At 52.5% G+C, this 18141-nt stretch overlaps 2 protein-coding genes across 2 annotated transcripts in view; one reads left to right on the top strand and one right to left on the bottom strand.

The window, feature by feature from the left end:
- MRC2 (mannose receptor C type 2) overlaps positions 1 to 18141 on the top strand; it is a 123486-nt gene that overhangs the window by 68490 nt on the left and 36855 nt on the right. The window lies entirely within an intron of this gene.
- Positions 717 to 18141, bottom strand: part of LOC129650791 (probable E3 ubiquitin-protein ligase MARCHF10) — a 37253-nt gene continuing 19828 nt past the window's right edge. Inside the window, exons 6-8 of the mRNA XM_055579597.1 lie at positions 10512 to 10625; positions 3993 to 4035; positions 717 to 833 (exon numbers count right to left, since the gene is read on the bottom strand). Coding sequence (XP_055435572.1) covers positions 796 to 833; positions 3993 to 4035; positions 10512 to 10625 — 195 coding nt within the window. The 3' untranslated portion in view covers positions 717 to 795. The remainder of the gene's footprint in view (positions 834 to 3992; positions 4036 to 10511; positions 10626 to 18141) is intronic.

The raw sequence follows: 18141 nt of genomic DNA, 5'->3' as shown, positions 1-18141 counted from the left end.
TTGCTGTAACGTTTTTGCAGGTATCAGTAGTTCATTCCCTCCATCTTTATTTTTTGACTTGGCTTTGTCTCTGTCTCATATACACACACCTACCTCTTCTTTTCTTACTAAATTCTCTGCCTTGTTTTTCATCCTAAGTCTTGATCTGGTCTTTGGGTGATAAGATGCAATTAGGAGAGAAGTGTGGAGTAAATGTACCAAACCCTCCTAAGTGAGTACCTACAGGGGCAGCCAGCCAGCCTCTGGGGGCCCAGGCGGTGTCATCCCTTGCGGCAGTGATGGAGGGGGGGCAAGGAGAGGTGAGACGTTGGGGGGAGGTGGGGGGTGTGGGAGGTGTACTCCTCAGAGTTTCAGGCCCTGAGCCTTTGTCCAAGGGGACTGGAATGAGCACAAGACAAAACCGGGTGAACAACATCAGTTTACTGATTCCACTCAGGGTGGAGTGAGACCTGAAGGGGTGCCCTCCACAGAGGGACCTCAGGCCATGGGGCCCACTAGGGCCAATGGGTCCCCTTGGACTTCTGGGTGGAAGGGCAGCAGCTGGGCAGCTGGTGGGGGCTCAGCAAGCCCAAGTCTGGGACTGAGCGGGTTGCTGTTGCTGTCTGTGGATGCTCGAGCCAGACCCCAAAAAGAGAGTGGCAGACGGTGAAAAAGATAACTGGGAACATCGGTTTCGGTTTCAGTGGCAAGGAGGAAGGGAGTCTTGTGGGCATGGAGGAAGGGTGGCCAGGAGGAGAGGCTTCTGCCCGGCCAGCTCCAGGCCAGCTCCCTTGCTAGACAACTCGGCTGTTGCTTTCACAAACTGCTGCCATTCCCATCTCCCAGCTCGGAACCTGGAAAGCAAGAGGAAGCTCAGGCTGCGGACTCTGTCGTGGAGGAGGATGGCATCATTGCCCTTCCTGCCCAGCTCCCCCAAGCCCCTGCCCCAGCACCAGTGACCAGACACACAGACAATACACAACAGACACACACACCACACATGCTACAGTGCCTGGAACAGTGTGAGGAACAGAGACCCCACAGTCTTTCAGGGATCAAATTGGCTGGACACAGAGGGTCATATGATGGGGGGGGCACAGGGGCAGTGAGAAGCAGTGGAGTCAGAGGAGGAGGCGAGGTGGGGTGCTTTCTTTATTCTTGAGAAAGATTCTCATTCTCAATATTTATTTTCTCATTGGCTGGAGTGAGCGCTCCCTATTTGGAAGCACATTCTGACTGGTGAAGGGCAAGGGAACAAGAGTAATCGCCTCCCTCCATCCCTACCTGGACGCTCTCAGCTTCTTCCTCCACCACAATGCAGCCCCAGCTCCAAGAGCTGCCCACCTTCTTTCACCTTCCTCTTTCCCCCAAATCTAGTTGCCTTGACTTGTACATTTGAGGTAGGGGGCAGGTGCTCTGGCCCAGCCTTGGCTGAAGGCCTTCATGGCTGCTCCTCTCCACACCTGTATTGATGGCTGCTGGAGGCACGATTCCCCTCCCTGACTTAGACTTGGCTGTGGTGACCATTATTCGTGCCAGCCAAGAAGCAGCTGTCAGGGGGGCTGTGTGACCATTTGTTAGACCCAGGCACACCCACCCAGGGCCTCTCAGCAGCCCTTACCTCGGTGCCACCTGTGGCATCTTGTGTACAGCCTCGGTTCCCAGGAGCCCAGGACAGGGTGCCCAGTGAGAAGGTTGGCATGAGCGACAGAGGCTGGCATCTTTGTGTCACCTGCTGTGCCCTGATGTGTTGCCTTTTCCCTCCCTGTTTACCTGCATGGGGCTAGGGTGGCGGGTCACAGCCGTGACTCAGCTGTAGCAACCCATCTTCACAGAGCGCTGCCAACCAGGTGAGTCCTGCCAGGCTGCCGGGGACCAGAGAAGCCATGGCCCCAGGGGGAGGGCGCGAGGCGTGTGGATCCGCCTTTGGCTGCCCTGGCTCTTGTCCTGATCAGAGCTCGGGCGGGAAGCCAGGCCCCGGCGGCGTCTGAGCAGCGTGCCAAGACGGTCCCTCTGCACGGGGCTGCCCCTGCCGGCGCCTGGGGTGTGCGCAGGGCTGGGACAGGCGGAAAGGGCCTGGACCCGTTTCCAGCGGGGGAAATCTGAGGCCCCCACATTAGGACTCTACCGGGAGGGGGTGGATCCTAGAGCTAGTCCCAGCTTCCTGAAGAGAGGCGGTTGGTGACACGGTGTGGGGCTGGGGGCGGGAACCATCTGCCTCGGAGCAACACAGGAGGCAGGGTTCCCTCGGCGGAGGCTCTTTTTTAAGCACCACCCCGGGGGCGCTCTTCTCCTGTCCTCTAGAGATGGCACCCAAACCGGGGGCCCCAGGTCTGGAGCCGCGGTGCCCCTTCCGCATCCCCAAGCCGGGGTGTGGAGGGAGGCTCTGCATCCTGCTCCGGGCCGCCCCCCGCGGCAGGGCGGCAGCGGGCCCCGCTGGGCACTAGGGGTCGCCCCTGCCCAGCCAGACCGGCCCGGGCGCGCCCGCCGCTGCAGATTTCCCGAACCGGGAAGAGCGCCGGCGCTCCGGGGCGGGGGCTGGGGACGGGCGCGGCTGGGCGCGGCGCCGAGACTCTGCCCGGAGCCTCGGGCCACCGAGCCTTCCCGGCCGACGCGCGGGGTGCCCTCTATGGACGGAGTCGGGGCTCTCGGCAAAGGCCGGGCGCAGACGGGGTGCGTGCGCCCGCACACAAAGGTCTTTCCTAGCCCTCACCTTTCCCTGCCTGGCCTCCCTTCCCGGCGGCCCAAGGCGGAGCAGCTGCTCGGGGTCGACCCGGGCGATGACGCCGGGGGACCGGCCGCCCACCGAGTGGCCCCGCGACCTTGCGAGGGCGCGAGGGGGCTCTGGGCCCTCGCCCGGCTCGGCTGGACCCCCGCGGTGGCGCCCGGGGACTGGGACTCTACGAGTTCCTTTTGTGAACGGAGAGCCCTGTAGAGCCCTCCCCGCTCTGAAAATGATCTGCCAGGTTCTCGGGACTGCGTGCCCTGAATAATAGATGGGTGCTCTAGGGTCGTCATCTGGGCCCCACCCTGTGGAGCTTTGAGCTGGTTCAGCAGCTGCGGGCCGGTCGGTTGCGGGGGGCGGGGTCCCCACAAGCATTACCATGACCACTGACTGTATCAGGGTCACCAGGGGCCCACCCCCCCCCCAGTGCCTGAATCGGTGTCTCTGGGAGGGGCCCAGTAATCTATATTTTTCTAAGTTCCCCAGGTGATTCTGATGGCAAAGCCTGAGTGGAAATAGCTGTTCTAACCTTTTAAGGCAGGCAGTTGTGACATTTCTCTCCAGAACAGCCTCTGGGGATGGAACTGTCACCTCTGGCACCCCGTTCCTTAGTTCACTGTAACGTTTATCCTCCCAGCTGATGGGAAAGTTCTTCCCACCTCTGACCACCAGCCTGCCTGCTTTAATTGAGCACGTTTTCTTTAGTCGGGTTTTCTATGGGATAATAAGCCTGCTTTGGAGACAGCTGGCCTGGCTCCTTGGCCCTTTCCCGACACTTGTTTTCCTTGTTCATCTTCTGAATCCAGCAGGCCCACTAGCTTGGGCCAAAGAGTGAGAAAATCCAGTAACTCCAATACTAACTTGTGAATGATGGCTATGTGAATACATAGCCCTTTATGTAATGGCTACACAGCGCCCTTCCGGGGTTTAGAAGAAAACCCAAGAAGCTCCTCTGAGTGCTGGATGCTGGAGAATCCCAGTAAAGGGAAAGAAAAAAAAACCTGCAGCGGGTCATCCTATGTCTGAGGAAGACTGATCCTCCCTTTGCCCGCCTTTGCTTTCGCTTTCAGCATGAGTTCAAACTCGTATCTCTTCTGCATCCAGCACACTTGGACTGCCCTGCTGACTGCTGCAGCTAGGGTTTCCCCAGCTTTGTGGGGTTATTTTTGCCTCTGGGGGCAGGGGGCGGTTGTTACTTCCTTCCATAGGATTAGGTTCAACACGGCCACACAAAGACAGCAAATTGCCAAACACCCTCAACATGGCAGGACTGATCCCCAGCACCTACTTTCATTTTCTTCCGGCCTGGGCTGTGGGTAGTTTCTTGACAACTATGGGAAAGAAGACAATGAAAAATGAACCGTTTTTTTCCAAAGCAATTGTGAACAGATGTCTAATCCCCTAGTCGCGGGAATATTCTAGGAATCCCTGACATCACCTTAAAGGGGCAGAGGAGGAGGCGTGGAGGTGCGAGGGCAGTGTTGATATTCAGCACCTGTGGGGCGCAGGCGCCTCCTAAAGACAGCGTCAGCGATAGCGCAGGTCACCTTCGCCTGTTTGGGCCGTCTAAATTTGGCAGTGTGAACAGACCTGCGACCTCTCAGCAATTGATCTGAGCAGCAGAACCCCATCCTGACAGTCCAGAGTCACATTTCCAGGCAGTGGGGGTGAAAGCCGTGCTAATTGGCCACTTGCCTCACCACTGGCTTTTAAACAATCGGTTGTATTCTCCACCCGGCAGGAAGCAGCAGGCCCATCAAGGCTCTGGGCTCCCTCTTTGTTCTGACTTTATGGCATTTTATGCCACAATGAGAAACACTGTGTACTCCGTGGGAGGCCATTGTGCCAGGCTGCAAGGATGTGGGCTCTGGGGCAGAGGGGTTTGTGCCCTTCCCCCTCAGTGGGAGGAGGGCCTTTGTGACAGGCTGGGGGACAAAACAAGGGGTGCTGGACACTGTTACTGGGGCAACTGCCTGGCCAGTGTAGCCCCTGGGTCCCTCTCCCCAGAAGGCCGGGGGGAAGGGCAGAAGGTTGGAATTTCTTCTAGAGGAGCAGTCCTGGTTACCTGGTAAATTATACATCGGGCGGTGCTGGCAATGGCCTCCGTGTTCCCCAGGCTGCTAGGACAACCTCATCCTGCCTCTAGATTCTGTGCCCGCAGATGGTGGCTATCTAATGATGGCCACCAGGGGGCGCCAACTTGGTGAGTAGGCAAGCTTTCCCAACAGTCGGCCAAGCCTGGGCCTTGCATAATTTTGGGTAGATTTGGTCTTCTGAGGCAAGGGTTTTCCGTTTTGTAGAGATGGTGTGAATGGGGAGAGCCTAGGGAAAATCCATGGAGCCTCACACGGATAGGCCAGTGGGATTTCAGAGCGACTTCAACACCCTCCCCTCCCCTTCCAGGTGAAGCGTGAAAGTAGCCCCCCTGTGGCAGAAGACAGGTGGGTACTTGGGCCAGGAGGGCATCGTGGAAGCCGTGGGGTCCCGTCTGCGCTCTGCCTTTCAGCGCGCACACACACATGGGCAGGCAGGGAGAGCAATTTCGGGTACAGGGTCATTTCATTGAGAGGGGATGGAGAGTGTGGCACGGACAAAACCCACAGCCAGGAGGAAGCCCAGGTTAGGGAGCCCCGGAGGGAGCAGTCCCTGAATACTGGAGTGTGCCACATGGGCTGAAAGGGAGAAGGCAGAGGGAAGGCATGTCCATTTAGCTTCACCCTGCAGAACAGTCCTGTGTCCCCATGAGATTAAAGGGTGAGCCAAGTAGGTCAGGTGAGGCTGGTGGGGCCCCATGTTCTCTGGAGATGCTCCCATTGTGAACAGCTGAAGAGAGAAAAGGCCAGTTTCCCGCTAGGCATTTGCAGAGCATAACAGTCACTGCTCCCTTCAGCCCATACCTCACTCTCTGTGCCCACTTAAATCTGGCCCTCCACCTCCAGTGCTCCCCACGGGCCCCCTAATCCTGTCCCAGAGCAGCAGCTGCCCAGCTGGGCTCCTTCCCTCTTCAGCCCACCCTCCACATGGCCGCTCCCACTCCCTCTCAGAAACAGAGCTCTCCTGACCTGTCAACCCCAGGCTAGAAAGCCTTCCATAGCCTCCCAGAGCTGCACCCAACCCTGTCACATCCTCCTTCCCGCCAGCTCTGGCCACACTCAGTGCCTTGACTTTCCCAAACACACAAGTCTTTTCCTTCCTGAGCCTTTGTGTTCCCTTCTGCGTGGGTGCCCTTCCCTCCCCACCAGCACTGGTCTGAGATTCAGCTCCAGCATCACCTCCTCAGCTGATCGGTTGACAGGAGCAATAACAGAAGCAGCTTTGCCACCAGGCTCCTAAAGCAGTGGGAAGACGGATGGCAAAGAGTACAAGCTAACTGGATTCAAAGCAAAGCCCTCTGAAACGTTGGCTTGTGTCCCTCCTGCCTGGAGGGTCTGTCCTGCAGAAGGTATGGAAGAAGCGGGGGTGGAGGGGGGGGAGAACAGTGGCCCCTTCCTGTCCTTTAACTCTGCCTTCTTCCACATCCAGCTCCATCTCCTGAAATAACACAAGGCACTTTTTATTTTTTTGGATACTCTTGGTTACCCATCTGTTTCTTTAGACTCTGAATCCCTTTTAGGCAAAGTGTGTCTTGATCATCTTTATATTTCCCAAGATCTAGTTTAGAACCCAAGGGCTTCTCCGATGCCTCAGTGGTTAGAGAATCTACCTGCAATGTAGGAGACACGGGTTCAACCCCTGAGTCAGGAAGATCCCCTGGAGGAAGGAGTATTCGTGCCTGGAAAATCCCATGGACAGAGGAGCCTGGGGGTCTACAGTCCATAGGGTCACAAAGAGTTGGACATGACTGAGCAGACCGAGCACAGTTTAGAACCTAGCACATGGTAGACATGTAGAAAACCTCTGAATACTCAAATATACCTTGAACTTGAAAGTGTTCCTTTACCTAGAATACTTTTTTCCTCCATAAATTTATATTATCACTTTCTCCAAATTTCTCCAGTTTTTTCAATACTTGCCTCTTGAAGAAGCAAGTATTGTTCACTTTTTCATTGCTTGAGCATCAGGAGGTTACTGAGTACCTAGTATGTGCCAGGCATTTTCAAGGCACTGGAGGACCACAGTGTACAAAAGAGGTAAGTGTTCCTTGTTCCAACTTGCCAATGACCATATCCTCCCCCTGACCCATTCCTGCAACCCTTAGCAGACCACATCCTTTTCTGGCAGTAATTTAGCAAGTTTGTAACCACTCAATGCTCCTGGTATCCATTGTGTCTGGGACTTGGTCAGCAGTCAAACATGATTCATTGTGTGTCCAGCTTCAAGAAAAGGATAGATGTAGAAGGTTTAACTTTGCCTTAAAAAGGCTCACAGCCTCACTGGGGAGCCAAATTATTTGTTTATAAGATCACTGAAAACCCCAGGAAGCCACTGTCAGGGAAGATCTTGGGTTTTTTATTTCACAGCCTTTGGGAATTCACTGGATCTGTTAGTTCTCTTGATCAAGGGCTGCTGCTGCTGCTACTGCTAAGTCGCTTCAGTCATGTCCAACTCTGTGCAACCCCACAGACAGCAGCCCACCAGGCTCTGCCGTTCCTGAGATTCTCCAGGCAAGAACACTGGTGTGGGTTGCCATTTCCTTCTCCAATTCAGGAAAGTGAAAAGTGAAAGTGAAATCGCTCAGTTATGTCTGACTCTTTGCAACCCCATGAACTGCAGCCTACCAGGCTCCTCCATCCATGGGATTTTCCAGGCAAGAGTACTGGAGTGGGTTGCCATTGCCTTCTCCGGATCAAGGGCTACTTTTTGATTATTTCCTGGTTTTCCCAATATGTGAGTCTCACCTTCCCACCTGATTATTAACTCCTCAGAGAAAGGGACATCATGTCTGATAGCCGCTTTCCCAGGTCCCCATCTCAGCACCTGATATGCAGGTGTGAATGAGTGATCACCGCCACGGACAGGCCTTCACCACCGTGTCTTACTGAGACACAACCAGGAGCCTGTTGTGAATGGCTTTTCAGGTTCTGCTCAGTAAAGAAGAGGGGAGGAGGTGTTCTTTCCCGTCATAGTGCCTCTCTCTTGCTAAACGTCACCCTTAGAATCTTCTGCAAGAAAATACTTAGACTCAAATCCAGAAGAGAATCAATTTGACAAAAGCCACTTGTTATGGCAACCCACTCCAGTATTCTTGCCTGGAGAATCTCATGGACAGAGGAGCCTGGCAGGCCACAGTCCGTGGGGTCACAAAGAGTCAGACATGACTGAGCAACTGAGCACATTCACACCTGTTTTCCTACTTCCATTCGGGTACCTCTTAACTAGTTCTTAGTACTGGTTACTGCTTGGTGGTTTATATGGGTGAGAACTACTGGGCTGGCCAAAAAGTTTGTTTGCGTCTTTCTGCAAGATGGTACAAAAACTTGAAAGGACTTTTTGGCCCACCCAATATTTCGGGGGAATCTCAAATTACAAGTAAGCTTGTGATGAGAGAAGTGATGCCCTGTCCTTCCTGCTTTCTTCCCTGCTGGCTCCCGGCTTGCTCCCCACATTACCTGCTCCTTCTCTGGGATAGTTTTACCAGAACATTCTCTAGGGTCAATGCTTTAAGGGCGTGGGTTTTTCATCCAGTGAGTTGTACTCTCTGTTGCCTTCCCGTGTGCGCCTTACAGTCCCAGAGGCTAATGTCTCTTGCCTTTGTTTGTTGATGGTGTGGCCATCTGTAACCTTTATTGAACCCTGGGTGCTTTGAAGTTCAATGTGCAATAAAAAAGTTCATTAAAAAAGATGTGGAATCGTGAAAATAAGGTTACAGAAATGTTAACAAAGGATCATTTCCTGCTTCCTGTTATACTTAAAAAAAATGTATTTCTCTAAGGAATTTATGTCACCATTAAAACTACGGAAGAGTGGAAGGAAGGACAGGCCTGGGTCAGAGGGAGGGTGAGATGCCTGAGGAGATGTCTTGGCGAAGACCCAGCCTGTTGTCTTAATTGAGAGCTTAGGGTCTAAGGGGAGAATGGAAGCCAGAAAGATATAGAGACAGATCTCAAATTCTTAGGATGAATGGTTTGAACCCAACATTTCTAGTGGCATGTGTGTGCACTCAGTCGTGTCCAACTCTGCAATCCCATGGACTGTAGCCCACCAAGCTCCTCTGTCCATGAGATTTCCCAGGCAAGAATACTAGAGTGGATTGCCATTTCCTCCTCCTAGGGGATCTTTCCGACCCAGGGATCAAACCCACGTCTCCTGCATTGGCAGGTGAATTCTCTGCCACTGAGCCACCAGGGAAGCCCATTTCTAGCAGGGATGGCTCCAAATGGATTGCCACGGCCTCCAGTGGTGCAGGGACTGGGGCTGTGTAGGGAGCACTTGGAGTCATTGGGTTTCACCTTCAGACAGTGACTGGTGCTGGCAGGTGCCTCTTGTCCACTTGAGGTGGAAAAGTAGAGACAGAGAGACATGGACAGCCAAGATGGTGAAGAGAAAGAGGTGCGTGGGATGCGTAGCAGAGGATCACTCTAGCTGCCTCACGGTTCCACTGGCGGCTTGTCCACGGCTACACTGGCATGCTTTCCAATGGTGACCATTTTTTTTTTTTTTTTTGCCATGTGGCACTGTATGTGGGATCTTAGTTCCTCGACCAGGGATCAAACCTGTATCCCCTGCATTGGAAGCATGGAGTCTTAACCACTGGACCACCAGGGATGTCCCTTCTGAACCTGTGAACTCTGTGAACCTGTGAATTCAGTCCCTTCTGAATCTGTGGTGACCTTCTAAAGTGAGCAGAAGGTCAAATTTCGAGGCTCCTGGAAACCGCAAACACTAAAAGCATATCTGTGCCTGGGGTGGCCTTTGGGTCAGGAAGGCGCCCCTGTCCTGACAGGGCTCTTCCCTGGCCCGGCCACCGGGCGCATTTGACAGTCCCCTGGGGCTCAGGGTTCTGACTCGATAATGGCCAAGTGTGTCTGTACATTTCAGAGGTTGCCCTGTTCTCCCACATTCTGATCTGAGTAGTGGATCTAGGCTTCTCCCCCGACACCACACAGTCTGCTAGAGGGCCCTGGTTCTTTTATTAAAGGAAGGGTAACCACAGATGATCATTCCTGGTAAATACGCTTCTCTAATGACAGATGGGACCCCATCAGCACCTTTGTTTCTTGGCATATACACACACACAGATGCTGGGATAACATACCCTGGGAGCCAAAGCAAAATAAACAGCTCCCTTGGCTGGGGGCAGGGAAGGTTCCTGTTTCTCATGGACCCTCCTTGCTTGGGCAGTGGACATCCACGTGTGATGCACACCCAGCCCCTGCAGCCTTGCTGGCCTCTATTTTGGGGGCCAAATATCCCTAGAGACCCACTTGCTTATATAACCATTAATGACCATTTAATTACCACTCATATTTAATAGGAAACAATTACGTGACCTGGTGGTTCAGACGGTAAAGAATCTGCCTGCAATGCAAGGGACCCAGGTTCAATCCCTGGGTCAGGAAGATCCCCTGGAAGAGGGAATGGCTATTCATGCTGGTATTTTTGCCTGGGGAATCCCATGGACAGAGGAGCCTGGTGGGCTACAGTCCCTGGGGTTGCAAACAGTCAGACACGACTGAGCGACTAACACTCACACTTGACTGTCACCTTTCAGCCAGAGGGCCACTGTACCTAAAGCTGGCAGCCATTAGTCTTGGTGCCAATGATGACGGTGCCATATCCCACCAGCTGAACACAGATACACATCTCCTAAAGCACACAGCAAGGTCAGTGACACTGCCGCTGATGGCCCAGGCGGGGCCCCACTCACCCTCTCTCTCGTGGCCCGGTCGTGGTTGAGTCTCATGAGTTCTGCAAACCTCTGTTCATAGAGATGAAGCAGCAACACCAGGTACAAGCCTGAATTCATTAGCTCATTTTGTACCTACAGGTGGACAAGAAAGCCTTTAAGTTCATCTATAAAATATTCATGGGCTCAATCACAGGGTGGAGGATCCTAGGCCAAGTGGGGACAAGAAATAGGAATGGGAGCCCAAGCCCCAAGGCAAGGCCTGCTCTGGAGGGGGCCCGGACAACAGAACAGAAGGGGACCCGGGGTGGAGGCAGGATAGCCATCCTGGAATCCTTGACTGCCTAGTGGAGGATGCCTGAAGAAGCTCCTGGCCTGGCCCTGCACTGTGGACACTCCCTACTCCGAGTAGTTACCTGCCATGGCCTTGAGCTGAGTGTTGGGAGAACACAGGGCTAAAGGTCTCAGCTCCCTGCTGGGACCCCATTCTGTGATATGGGAGAGAGTGTGCCTCATTCAAAGACGGCTCCCGTATCAGTGGGATGTGTCAAGGGCCACAAAGGAGTTGTGAATGGGAAGAAAGAGGCTGGTGGCATATGACCTGGGAGACAGTGTCTCTGATGGTTCTAAAAGGATGGGAGGGACTTTGGGAGGTGGCTCTGAGGGCCATTCAGGGCCTTTTAGACAGAGGCCCTGAATGGCCGCACACACATGAGGGGGCGGAGTGTTTGTTGGGCAAAATTCTCTACTCGTATAGCTGGAGTATATGGGGAAGGTGCTGGCTTTGAATTTTTAAAAAAGTCTTGCCATGGGCTGGGGAGATGGTGCGGTGGGACCACATTAGGCAGAACGGAGGCAACTGGACGTCATGTTGTGTGTACACGTGTAGCCGCTGGACGCTGAGAAGAGGAGTCAACCGGATGAGACTGTGTGACTCAGGAAGGCAGACTGGTCTGTTGGAGAATCTGGGACACAGGTCCATGGTGGGAACATTTGATGTTCCTAGATCCCTTATTTGCTCAGGGAAAGGGCCTCAGGCCTTAGTTCTCCAAGTTTCTCCCTTCACAACTGGGCTTAGTGATGGTCACACCTAGGGGCTCCCTGACTCCCCACCCTCCCTGGCTGCCCTATTGTTATCTAAGCCCCAGAGAGCATGTGCCCAGTGGGGCCTCGGATGCCACGTGAACCTCAAGGCCTCTGTACATGCTCTTTCTCACGTGGTCTGTTGGCTTGTTTTTGTGCGTCTGTTTCTGTTGAAAATCTTTATTTAGCCGTGCAGGGTCTTAGTTGCAGCACTCGAAACCTTTGATCTTTAGTTAGGGCATGTGGGATCTTCAGCCGCAGCATGCAAACTCCTAGTTGCAGGTGGGATCTAGTTTCCCAGCAGGGATCGGAGCCGGACCCCTGCACTGGGAGCATGGGGTCTCAGCCTCTGCACCACCAGGGAAGTCCCTTCGTGTCTCTGCTGTGAAAACTCCTCTGCCACTTTCCACCTTTCCAAGGCTGTGTCCATGACTTTCTTTACAGCCGTCACAAGGTCGCCTCCTTGCAGAAGTCTTCCTGATGAAACGCATTTGTTCCAGGCGTTCCTCCCTGAGTCCTAAGCCTTCGTCTTTGCTGTGTATGCCGCGTCGCGCACTGGCTGATGTCTTTGCTTTTTCTCGGTGGGTGGGTGGTGGTGTATTTTTCTCACTGGTGCTGACAACACTGGGAGGTTCCTCTAGGGAAGATCTGACCATCCGAGTGACCATGGCACCTCTGTCCTTGGCTCCTTTGGCAGTCTGTCTTGCAGAGCCTCGCCCCGTGGACCTGCCTCGACCTTCAATAAATTCTCAGATTTGTGATGACTCCTCCCCGTCTGCCGCTTTATTCCCCCATCTGTCCTTGGGTCAGATCTCCAGGGTGGGAGGATTGGGGATGGGCCAGACGATGCTCAGGAAACCCCAGGGGACTAGAAGCCCTGGCAGAGGGCACGGCCCTTGACATCACCCTTGGGAAAGGTCGAAACCATGACTGCTTTCTCAGGAGAACTGAAGCTCAGCCTTGACACAGTAGCATCTCAGCACCTCCTCCTTCCTTTCCCCCGGGGGCCCGAGGGGCTTCACACGCCCGGTGTCCTGTTCCCATCCCGTGGAGGGCAGCGCAGGAAGCCAGCACAGAGCACACCCCTTCCAGGATGGATCAGCTGCCAGAAGAGGGGCTCAAGCTGAGCAAAGATCCTTGTGCTCTTCCCTTCTGCATCGGGGCCAGCTCTGAATCTTGGTGACCACTGGCCTCAAGGTCACTGCTTGAGCCCCCTCCTGCCCTACAGACCTGCCTTCAAAGACTCCAGCCAACAGTCCTTAGCGGTTAGCCTATTTTTAGCCTTTCTCTTCTGACCTTGGCCTAGAACAGGCAGAGAGGAGATGGCTCGTTTCTCTTTTTTCTGTGTTAAAGGCCTCCTCCCACCTTCCCCAGGAGTCGGTGCTTCCTTTGCCATCTGTCTCAGGAGCCACCACCTCTGGGAAGCCTTCCCGGACTACCTACCACACAGACCAAGCCTTGTCCCTCGTTGACTTTTCCTCATGGGGGGCCTCCCATGAGCTGTCGATGGCTGTCTCCTGAGTGCTTGCTTCACCAGGAAGCCTTTCTGCTCCCAGACACTCCGATGCATAATGGCAAATCAATCAGATAGAAAATGGCTTGGAACTATCAGGTTTGTCAAAGCGTGCAGGGAAATCATTTACTTTTTATGACTCCATAAGACCCGGAGGCATGCAGATGGGAAAATATCCACTAATGTTTTCTGCAGATCATTTGAAAAGTCACTTCCAGCAGATTGTGTCTCTTCCCTGGTCTGTGGGAGGGAACCTGTCACTCGGTGCCATAAATCTCGCTGGCCCAGCTCCTTTATGTGCCCTTTTCAGAGCCTGTGATGCTGGACAAAAGGGGCCGGGTGGGCCAGTCAGCGCAGACATTTCACAGTCAGCGTGGAGTCATCCTTTTTACCCTAAACCACAAGTGGGAGGCGTTTGTTATCAGAGAGTTCCATCCATCGCGTTTGGTCGGTAAGGGCAGGATGAGCTAATTTTTGGAGCGTTATTTATTGGAGTTGCTCCCGACCTGACCCTCCTCGGCCCATGTGCATCACACTTTGCTGCCCACGTGCAACAGCAGAGATGGGGGTGGGGAGGCACGTGAAGCAGTGGGCAGGAGCTCAGGGGGGCACTCCGCCCACCTACCAGATGTTTTCCTTCCTTTTCTCCTGCCCTTTTATTTTGTTCAAATCCATTTCGGCAGAGAGATTTGTTATGGATGGAAATTCTCAATGTAATCTGCTCGAAGAAAGAGAGCCTGGCTAAGAGTTCTAGCAAGTCTTCAAATATGTTCCAAGGATGCTCCCAGGTGTGAGGGGGATTAGGTGGCTACGTGTGTCCAGGGACATCTGTCCACAGCCGAGAGGGAGCACGGTCAGTGGCCGAGAGGGAGCCCGGTTAGGCCTGTGCTTCCAAACAATGACAGCCAGAGGCCCGCTGAGCCCCTCCTGTGTGGCAGGGGCCAGGATGGCAGGGGCACTTCTTCATCACACAGGGAGCCTGGGACCCCAGAATGGGCAGCCTGGGACCACCATGCCCTGTGACATTGGGCAAAGACTTTTAACTGTGCATGGAGAAGGGGACTCCATTTATCAGTGGGGAGAATTGTAGCCTCTGCTCTGCCTCGTTTCCTCAATGCGTGATGACAAAATGAGCTAATACGAGTGGACATGGTATTTCGCAAAACAGAAAACATCCTGCAAGAGACAAAATCTAAAGCTAGGACTGGGGGCAAGGACCACATGTGCCTTGCCTGGCCCTTTGCTCCTAGTGCCTGGCCCATGCCTGGAATACAATTGCTCAATAAATACCTGCATGGATCAAAGAATGAGGGGGAAAGTGTATAATTTTGGGTTAGTGATGACTTTTGACTCTTGTGGTTCCAACTTTAACACGTGTCAGAATTACTGAAAGGGCCTTTTAAATGCAGTTCCTGGACACCCCCTTTACCCAAATGCTGATTCACTAGGTCTGGGCAGGGCCCAAGAACGTGCATTTCTAACAAATTCCCAGATGATGCTGTGGGCCCTGGTTTGGCAACCACCCATCTTGAGAGCTGCTCTCAGCTAAGGATCAACAGTTGGTAGCCAGTAAGCAGAATCTGGCCTGTGGATGTGTTCTGGTTGAAAGGAAGGAGGGTAGGAAAGAAGGAAGGATGTGACCACCTTCTGCTGGAGGGAGTATTCACTGCCTTGCCATAGTCGCCTCCGCTCCCAGTGGATGGCACTTGGGAGATTCTGAGCAGCTGTTAATCTGCCTGGTCTCTATGGCATTTGAGTGTACAATCTCTGACCTCAGTTTTTCTTAAACTTCTTTTCTCCTGGTCCATTTTGCAACCTGGACTGTTCCTTGGAGCTCTATCTGTTGCCATCCAGGAGCTCTTCCTTCCGCTCAGAAACCCAATCAACCAATCCATCAATCAATTGTGAGTCCCACCTCCAGGTTCAAGAGCGTGCGCGCGCACACATACACACAGGACAATATGGAGTTGCTTCACGGACAACACTGCAGGGGGGTGGGCAGTGGGTGTGGAATGCCTGCTGGGCTTAATTTCCAGGCATCTTTGAGTAAGGGCGGGAGCAAGTTGATGCCAACCCTGGCAGGCCAATAAATGGACTGCCTGATGCCCACAGCCCAAGGTGCTTGGTTCAGGTCCTGGTCTCCCCTCCACCTCTCCAGCTGCTTTAGCTTCATGGGGCCACTCCCCAGACAGCCTATAGGAGTTCCTAATCTAGCCACCTGGAGCCTGGTAACAAGCCCTGACCCTATGGGGACCACCCAATGTCCAAAAAAAGGAGGGAAAATCAGATTTCAGTGCCCTGTTAGAGGTCATGGTTAGCATTCCTGCTGGCTCTACTCAGGTGCGTTGAACCAAAGCAGGGAAACACAGACTAATCCAAGCCCCTCAGAGAATACTGACAGTGCTGGCTGGGCACCTACTGGGCAAGTCCACAGTCTGTGGTCAGATGCTAAGTGAGGTATCTTAGAGGGCTTTGTCCTCAAAAGCCTGTGTGTGGACGGCTCACTCTTTCTCCTCTCTGGTCTTTTCTTGGCTGTGCTGGGTCTTAGTGGGGGCACACGGGATCTCTGATCTTCCCTGAAGCGTGTGAGCTCTAGTTCCCTGACCAGGGATCGAAGCTGGGATTCCCTGCACTGAGAGCACCAAGTCTTAGCTACGACCACCAGGGAAGTCCCCCCTCACTATCTTTGTGCTAAATGACAGTTACTCCCATCTTCATCCGTGGAGAGTTTCTGAACTTGTGGAAGTCACACCTCCCTAGTGCCTCCAGTTTAACTCAGACTGTTAGCAAACAGACACTATTAAGTTCACCACCAGCCATCGGACAGTCAGAACTGCCGTAAAAGAGGGAGCCCTCAGCTGCTTTCCATCCGCACATAAATATTGCACATTGGTTCTTGCGACCTTTGTTCTCCCACCAGGGTAGGTCTGTCAATCTAGTTTCTCCCTGTGATTATAAAGAAGGGCATTTTCAAAAGGCTTTGATGGCCTGTCAAGTTCTCCTCGAAACTAATTTAAACTCTTTTCTGCTTCCATGTCGTGTAATTAGTGTGCTGGGTATTTTCCATCTTCCCCTCCAGCTCCATTTTTCACCCTGCTCTGCGGCCGAGAGGCTGATCTCTATGGGTTGCGTTTACTTGGCCCCCTTGTCCTTTGGCTCCCCATTGTGTTCAGGCCCTAGGAGGAGACCAGAGGGCAGGAGGAGAGAGGCTGGGGTAGTTATCTCCTGGTTCCTTCTCTGTGGGGCAGTGGCGTGGCCATGGCAGCTTTCCCCTACTCACAGGCTGGTGGTGACTCTCTCCTGGAGCCATAACCCAGGATTTAAAAAGGTAACTATAGGACTGCCCAAACTCAGGGGAACCATTTCGACTCTGTTGTGCTTTTTGCACAAAAAAGGTCTGGATATAGGCCAGGGCTTCCCTGGTCAAGAATCAGCGGTCAAGAATCTACCTGCAGTCCACGAGACACAGGAGACGTGGGTTATCAGGTTCAATTCCTGGGTCGGGGAGATCTGGAGGAGGGCATGGCAACCCACTCCAGTATCCCTGCCTGGAGAATCCTATGGACAGAGGAGCCTGGTGGGCTATGGTCCACAGGGTCTGAGAGAATCAGACACAACTGAAATGACTTGGCACGCACACATTGACGGGCCAATGATCTGAAAGCCAAAGGGACTCCTCTGAAGAGTGACATTTCAGTTGCTAACGATGATTTTATGGTTTTTACATTATGCCCTTTACAGTTGTAGTTATTAATCATTTTTTTCCCTAATTGCGTGATGAGGGAGGTCAGTCTTGAATTATAATGGTAACGATGGGCCATTTTCATTTGAGAGAAATATCTATTGACTGCTTATTGTTTGCCAGGCATCGTCCAGATCAGCACTACCCAATAGAAATAGAGTGTGAGCCACCGATGCAAACAACACATGTAACCTGAAAATTTCTAGGAGCCACAATAAAGAAGTATAGAAAGAAACTGGTGAAATTATTAATAATTTTAATAATGTATTTTATTTGATCTGATATGTTTTAAATATCATTTATACTGTAATACGGGCTTCCCTGGTGGCTCAGTCGGTAAAGAATCTGCCTGCAGTGCAGGAGACTCGCGTTCGATTCCTGGGTCGGGAAGATCCCCTGGGGAAGAGAAGGGCAACCCATTCTAGCATTCTTGCCTGGAGAATCCCATGGACAGAGGAACCTGGCAGGCTACAGTCCATGGTGTTGCAGAGAGTCAGACACAAATAAGCAACTAACTATTTATTTTAAACTATAATATAAAGTTATTTATGTGATTTTTTTTTTTTTTAAGAGTGAAAGTGAAGCTGCTCAGTCATGTCCAACTCTTTGTGGTCCCATGGACTGTAGTCTACCAGGCTTCTCTGTCCATGGGATTTTCACTCTTAGTTTTGGACTGAGCCTTTGAAATTTGGTGTGTAACACAGCACATCTGGACTGGAAGTAACCACTTGTTTGTGAGCTAGCTGTGTCTTGTGGCTTCCATGTTGGGCAGCATCGCTCTAAATAGAAGTGTTTGCCTGCCTGAGACATGGGCAATGAACTATTATTTCGGGCATAAACCACCTTCCCATCTAAAGTTAACTCTTTCACAGTACTAGAATTGCAATCCAATGGCCCAGGAGAGTTAATTCACGAGGTGTTTTTTTTATTTGTTTGTTTGGTTTTTAAACACACAATAGGGAAATTCCCTGGTTGTCCAGTGCTTAGAACTAATTGCTTTCACTGCCGAGGACACAGGTTCAATCCTTGGTTGGGTGCAGCCAAAAAAAAAAAAAAAAAAGCACAGAGTAAACAGGTAAACAGGTGCTTATATGTTTTTAAACCTTGAGCAAAGCTGTTCCTCATTACCCCCCAAGATAACTCAATATATAAATTGGGGACTATTTCTCCAAGACCCTGATTTTTTTTCTCTTGTGGCTATTCAACTTCAACTGTTTCAGCAAATTTGGGTGTGGAGCTTGCCAGACTTTTCCTATTTCTGTGTGTCTAGTCAGCTACTGCAGCTTCCTACTTTGTCCCTGACAGTAGGGGGA

Source organism: Bubalus kerabau, chromosome 4, assembly GCF_029407905.1.
Source record: "Bubalus kerabau isolate K-KA32 ecotype Philippines breed swamp buffalo chromosome 4, PCC_UOA_SB_1v2, whole genome shotgun sequence".
NCBI classification, from domain to species: Eukaryota; Metazoa; Chordata; class Mammalia; order Artiodactyla; family Bovidae; genus Bubalus; species Bubalus kerabau.
This window is presented reverse-complemented; position numbering and strand designations above follow the sequence as displayed.